This window comes from Cynocephalus volans, chromosome 6, assembly GCF_027409185.1.
Source record: "Cynocephalus volans isolate mCynVol1 chromosome 6, mCynVol1.pri, whole genome shotgun sequence".
Taxonomy (NCBI): Eukaryota; Metazoa; Chordata; class Mammalia; order Dermoptera; family Cynocephalidae; genus Cynocephalus; species Cynocephalus volans.
Window position 1 is genome coordinate 41,034,364 of NC_084465.1, and position 7,500 is coordinate 41,041,863.

Below are 7,500 nucleotides of genomic sequence, written 5' to 3' on the forward strand. Positions count from 1 at the left end.
AAATAATAGGTAACCTATTCAAAGTGCTATGTCTAGCTCTTTTAAAAGGTTGTTCTTCAAAACAATGCCTAAAGGTTAAAACATTATTCAATCCATATAACTTTTTAAATGTTGCTATTATTTAAAATAATGATTCTATTAAATTTTACTGTAGTGTGAGCACAGGCTTTAACTTTTGAGATGCATTCTTTCTTATTATATACTACCTTAAAATGTGAATGATACTTAATTTGAAACATTTTCAATAATAATCCATTATTTTAATGAATTTATTTGTGATGGGTTTTTTTTCCCCCCATTTCATGTGAATACAATCCAGAGTTTAAAAAATAAACAAAAACACCTTTTATTTTAAAACAAATATAATCTTCTCCAAACAGGTATACTCTCTGTGGCCTAATATAAATAAATGATTTGAAAGCTTTCTGTTCTCTGTCACTGTTTCTGCAGACTTGCGTCAGTAAAGAATAGAGTGGCTATTCTTTGGTTGAAAAGAAAATTTCATTGACAAACAAAATCGGAAAAAATGAATCTGTCTCATAAAAAGAATAATGGTCTACTTAAAAGTGTACCTTAATTTTGTAGTTGTTTACTTTTCTAGATTTACAGAGAACAGCTGCATTTTATGAGACACTAAGAGAACGCAAAAAGTACTCTTTAATGTTACTGAAAGATACATATTCAAAATATCTTGAAATGAGTTTTCAAAAAAGAAACAACATAGATAATCATAGTGTTTCCATGATTCACTATCTCTCTGCAGATTTCAACTAATTAATAGCTAATATTTGCAGCTATCACGGGCAAGCATCTGTGTTGTGAAAAGTCCTTGTGGTCCTTTTCACCTTAGCGAAGACTTGGAAGAAATTCATTGTATAAGCAAGTATCAAGTAATGTGGCCCTCTGGTGGAAAACGAAGTATCACGTTCTGCAGTACAGTGTTAGACAGTAAACTAGAAGCTATAAAATATTTGTTACAAAGCTGTACAGACCCTTCCAAAAAATCACCCTGTGAACTTAATTAAGATCTTGACACCTGAAGGGCACTCTGGTACTGTTATGACGTAACTAATATGAAAATGCTATCCATACTCATCTTTCAATCATGTTCCAAATAACAATAAATTCTCAGCATGCTCCAGCTTAATACAGCATGTTCCATTTGCTCAGAATACATTTTCATATTCAAGAAAACAAGCTTATTTGTTTTAAGGAAGCACCGAGGAAAACACAACTTACCTGCTGTTGTTGCAGATGCAGCAGTTCTGCTGTGCTTACTTCAGAGCTGGTGTCACCACTTGATCTTCCATCTCTGCTGCCAGCATCTAATTGGCTGCTTAGAGTGCTCATTCCATTTTGATTCATTGAACTGTTGCTTATTGTCTCTGTCGCAGATTCCTGCATCATGACTTAATACCTAAAAGTGATTAAGAAGTATCAATTAACAAACGCTACACCTTCACACTTCCATTATCAAGATGTCCCTCTCTGCCAATTACAGAGACAGCACCTTTGGAAGGGAAAAAAAAAAAAAAAAAAAAAAGCCTTGAATAGTCATTTACCAAGAAAAGCAATACAAATTCAGCTTTCATCCAGATACTAATCACTGAAATTATGGTTTCTATAAGCAATTTTTGTGTGGTTACATTTAACAGCCAAGTAACATACCATGCATGTAGCATGGTCAATAGCATTTATGAACGACCACATTTTAAAGTCTAACTATAAAACCAGTTTAAATGAAGGCACGATTGCACACTCTGTTCTGTGTTTCCTATTATCTACCTTTGACAACCATGGATGACTATACAGCCTTATTTTAAATATTCACTATCTTGATTCTGTCAGAATTTTACAGCACATCTTATGCAAGGCTATTGTTTAATGATGCACAGCTAATCATACAAAATTAAAATTTTGTAAGGGTGTTACAAATCATATGGTATCAACCAAAGATAAATAGTATAATGGGTTTCTTTTTTTGTGACTAAATAAAATTTTGCCTTGGAGGCATTTTAAGAAAAAGCTCCTGCTGCAAACACGTTAGATATTGCCTATTTTTTTAATCAAACAGCTCATATTCATTTATTTTTCTGACATTTAAAACATTTAATACTGTCCTTCCTGGGAAGTAATTAAGCTTATGCATGAGCAGCAATCAAACTGTTCACTTGAAGATGACTTAAAACTCAATTTTAACATAGGCAAATAAATGAAAGATATAAAATTAATTTTCCAGGCATGTATTAGATATGAAAGCTGGAAATAAAATCTATCAAGAATATCACTAATGATTGTGCTAAAAACAGCATAAATTATGCATATTACCTTCTCTACAGTAATAAATGTTTTATCATTTTCACTGCATAAATATACTGTACTTTCAGGATAGCAATGAGATGTCCTGCCAAGATCAGTGGAAATCCTTGCAGTAAATAAAGAACCAATGTACTCTTACAAACCAGGATTTCACAGTACCTCTTGAATCTGTGGTTTATAAAGATCAGTTTTGGCTCTCAAAGACATCTGAATCCTATGCCGTAACCTAATAGATTAACTTCTCTGTTTTACTTCTACGGACAGAATTTCAGAAACAACCTGGCTGCGCTGTGACTTTAACAGTAATGCTTGCTAGATAGTGGACTTAGTCTAAAGTAAAGAAGGGCATTAAACTTATCACAACCTAATTTTATATGATTTCACTATTTTAAGCTTGGTCCTATTTTAAAACTTCTGTTCATTTAAAATTTTGAAATTTCTTTATTATAAAGCAAATGTAAGCTTAACATTTCCTCTTTTTTATAAAGAAATCTCCCCAGATATAAGATGTGATCAAGCATACACAAACATATATAAATACACATAGAAACACAAACACATATCCAATAGGTATTTTTGAATGCTAATTATTAAAATAGGTATAACTTAATAGTTTTAAAAGGTATTTTCATCAAAGCCTAAATTATAGGATTATTTTTATGACTCTAAAAAGTCATTTTAAAAAAAAGACCTACTAATTTATGAAATACCATCAGTAGTTCGACTAGCAAAGCAAGTTAGTATAATAAAAATCTACATATACAATTTAAAGCTGTTCTGATAAAAAAAAATGCAACAACCAAAAACATAATCATAAAGGAAGTAATTGCTGTAACTGTAGCAAATAACTTTGGAAACAAATGTGTTTATAAACAAATAGATTTTGCTAAACATCTTATTGAACATTAACAAAGAAAAATCATGTAAATGAAAATTGATACACAGCAATGGATTTTATAAGGAAAAAACAAAGCTAATATTCTTTTCTGAGATTAGGCAGCTAATAAGTATTCAAATTAGGCATAAATTTTACATGCACAATGTTTAAAATATTCAGAGAAAAGGTCTGATTGCCTTTACTAGTTATATGAAAATTATAATTTCGGTCCTCTCCAACTGTAGAAACAGATAGACATAACTTCTACATATTGAATTTAAATTTTACTTTTGACAGTACATTTGAAGTATATGTATGCATGCGTATGTTTTTTATTTTATTACCCAAATTTATTTCAAATAATTATTACCTCTGGGTGGAGCTTACAGCACAAATAATAAAAATAAAGAACTGTATTTTCAAATGTAGCAGACGAGTGCAGCATTTAATACTGATCTTTGTGTAGTTATGTCAGTACCAATTGGATGAATTACAGCATTCTGCATGTATTACTGTGTTATAATCAAGGCCATCAAATAATTAAGAATAATCAACAAGCATAGAGTCACGTGTCTAAATCTTTATCACAATGATTAACAAAGACCTACATAACTTCCCGTCCCTATTAACTGAAGAATTTTATTATCCCTTGTGGAGTTTTTGACTTTAGAAAGCCCTAGAGTATAAACTGTGATTTACATTTTAAGTTCAATCACCTAAGAGTTAGTAATATAATGCTTAAGAAAACTATAATAGTGATAGTACTCTTTGCTCTACAAAACAGGATCACCTGACCCAACATTACTATGAAAAAAGAAGGGCAATTGTGTAATTAGATGATTAAAATGTGCTTTTCACCTAAAGTAGAACACTTGAAGTGTGTTCACTATGTAAGGAGATATTTCTTTAAGGATAATGTAGATGATTTCTAGTACATACTAAATTTCTCCTAGTAACACCTCCACACTTGTTTTCCACAAGAGGAAATATTTCTAGCACAATGTGAGGTGCTGCTTACCTTTTAAGTATATTTTAACTAATTATAAATTCAGCATATTCTTTCGGAGTGGATGTACTTGTGATCCCAAACATATCAAAGTAAATCATTCATTCTTCTCAATCCTACCACAAACATTTTACAAAAATCAGTGAAAATAAATTCCGTATCATTAAAGGCAAAGGTGAGTTTGGCAGTCACTGTTTTAATGTTTGTCTAAACTCTTAAGTTAGATTCTAAAGTCTTTCATCATACTCAACTTTTCGGCCACATCAGAAAATAACTCTTTGGATCTTGCACTCAAATAATATAGTTGTACCTTTCTCCCCAGCATTAAGTTATCCTTTCTTTCTTTTTCCTTTCTTCTTTTTTTAAGCGAGTCACTGTACAGATACTTATTCTCTACACCACTTCCCTTTTGAAACATTAAACTGACACCGGAACTGACTGCACAAGATTGCATTTTCTCTTCCTAAACAACATGAATTGAAAGGTTACTTAGTGTAACAATATTTACTTGCAGAATTGTGTTGTTACCAAGGGTATAATGGATGGTGGCTATGCAGGTTTACGCAAGAATGAGTGAAGCATGAGGCATTAGCCATGTGTTTGACATGTTTCAAATTGCTATAATCCAGCATTAAACACACCCAGCAATTCATGCCATTTCTTGCAGCCATAATCTTGAATAAAGCGTGCACAACCACTTATTATATAAATTAGTATATGACTCCCTGTTATAGTCACAACAGTGCTTTTGTGTTTATTTTGCATCAAGATGTAGTCTTTTATTTGTACAAATAGCAGGATATAAAGACATAGCTCAATTAGACCTCCTTACATTATGATAGGGTAGTACTGAATGCTAGACTTGTTGGTTTTATTTTTCCTCTTAGTGTTATAGGTTCTAACGGTATACAAGTGTACCATGTATCTCACATAGTTACATGCCAGAGCCATAACAGAAACCTTCATATATGCTATTCCATATTCACTGCAATGTTCGAAAGTTTGAAAACTCGACCTGGGCAAGTATAGTTAATTGCGTTATCTCAACCACCACCAGGGACACTATTGCCCTTGTTGCTTACTCAACTTCATTCCTCTCTGGTCTCTCTTGTCTTGTCTCTCTCCCTCTCATCGTCCCTCTCTCTCTCCCTTCCTTCCTCTCTTCCACTCCTCATCCCTGTGTGTGTGTGTGTGTTTGTGTGTGTGTATAGATAGACAGATCAATCAGTTGATCCATCTAACCATATATGTCAAGGATAGTAAGAGGAAAACATAGCTTCCGCTTCCTAGCACACTCCCCTGTCTACATACACGGACACTCCATCTTATTATCTTGGTGCCTTAATATCAAATCTCATTTTTTGATATATTACCATTTAGAACAAATAACAGCACATATAAAAAGTTTATAACTATTTATTTCTGTCAACTTTTCTTAAACAAAATTATTTTACAGTGACATTAAAAGACATTTTATGTCCAATATCTGATTTATTCAAGTGTCTAATTTAACTAAACATATACATTAAATACAAAGGATTATATGACATTTAAATAAAAGTAAACCATCAAATTTAAAAAGTTATAAATTTTAAATACTTCTTTACTTAATAATTTAAAAATTATTAATATTAAATATATCTATAAAGATTCACACAAGAAAAAGGGTTCAATATGAAGAAAATCTTCATAGGCAACAAAAAAACATGTTTATCTCAGAAAAGCAGCTAAATTCTGATTTAAAAACTTGACTGTGATGTAAAACTTTTGAAAGAAACTAGCATTTAAATAATGATAACTTTTGTGCTCTAGTGGAATTAATTCATCATGGACACCATGCACAGTACATTTGAAATCTAGCACTGCTTTACTAAATGTCTTTAATACTAAGATTGCCTAATAAATCAAAATGCCAAGTAGGAAGGATATAGTTGAATGTGTAAGAACAAAAATTGAAAAAGCACATGAATATTTTTAATTTTTAAAAACTGAAATAGGATGTCCTTTAAAACATGATTTGGGCAAGGGTATTTATTGTAGCAAGTGATATAATGTTTATTATAACAAGTGCTATAATTAGTTTAAATAAGTGAAAAACATTGTGTTTCTAAAGTATTTGTCACTGTTCTCAACTATTTACACAAAATGCTTAAAATGTTTTACACATATTAAGGTTACCTTCTCGGGAAAAATAAACCACCTTGGTAAAAATTCAAATTTTCATTCAAAAAAGTTAATATGTCAAACATGCAAAGTTGTAGGACATTTTAACATGGTAATATTTTTAAAATAATGATAATGACTACCTTTAGAGCAAACCAGAATACTGTTAGATCTTCAACAATGATAAACATCTGGGAAACATAAGAGTAGAACAAATGAAAATCTCGTCAGCTATTAAGAAATTTAACAACTTAGTATGTTACCTTATGTTTTTTCTCTAGGAACAAAAACAAGGTTTAAAACATAAGAAACAAAACAAACATTTCATTATGGAAATAGTACAAGATACTAAAATTAAGTGTTTAATCTTTATGCTATTTCGTTTAAATAAAGTGCAATGACAAATTTGAAAGAATGGTAGCTGTGTAGATGTATTTTACTGCAACATTATGATTCTGTATCTGCAGTTCAAAAACCCCTGTTCACAAGTATGATTGTAAGAGATTTGATAATACTGATGATCTGGTGAACTCATTACTCAAAATATATTCCAAAATGATATTTGTAAATTAATCTTTATATTATAAAGTCTTGTTTTAGTATCATACAAATTCATATAATTCCCATATATAGCATCTGTTTCTCAAATACGTGAAAATGTACACGAAGTTTTACTTTTCAAGGTACAAGCTAAGTGGTCGCCTTCCTTTTAAATCTATAAAATTTAATGCTAGTTTAATTCATTAAATTGTTTAATTTAATTTAATGTCTGAATCAGTCCTTCCTAGCATTAATATTTATTTTTCAAAACAAGGGAGAAAGGACACTTAGAGGAAGTTTATTTCATCCTGTTACTCCACAACCTCTGTCAGATGGTGTTGACATTAATTTATAATACCAAAATGTAATATTTTTTGCAATGTGTTGAACTATTTATGTATTTTACATATGTAAGAGGAGAACTTAAAAACTAAAGAATGTTACCTAGTTGCCAATACAAAAATAAATACTGGTTACAGTACATGGTACCTGATAAGCAAGTATATTCTGTAACATGTTTTCTTGTCCTTGCTTAAAGAAAAAAAAAAAAAAACACTTCAAATTCCTGAGACCAGGAATATTTTAGTTTAGGAAA

General features: G+C 30.8%; 1 protein-coding gene across 1 annotated transcript in view; it reads right to left on the reverse strand.

Moving 5' to 3' along the window:
- Positions 1 to 7,500, reverse strand: part of FOXP2 (forkhead box P2) — a 256,065-nt gene that overhangs the window by 244,545 nt on the left and 4,020 nt on the right. Inside the window, exon 2 of the mRNA XM_063100811.1 lies at positions 1,240 to 1,417. Coding sequence (XP_062956881.1) covers positions 1,240 to 1,407 — 168 coding nt within the window. The 5' untranslated portion in view covers positions 1,408 to 1,417. The remainder of the gene's footprint in view (positions 1 to 1,239; positions 1,418 to 7,500) is intronic.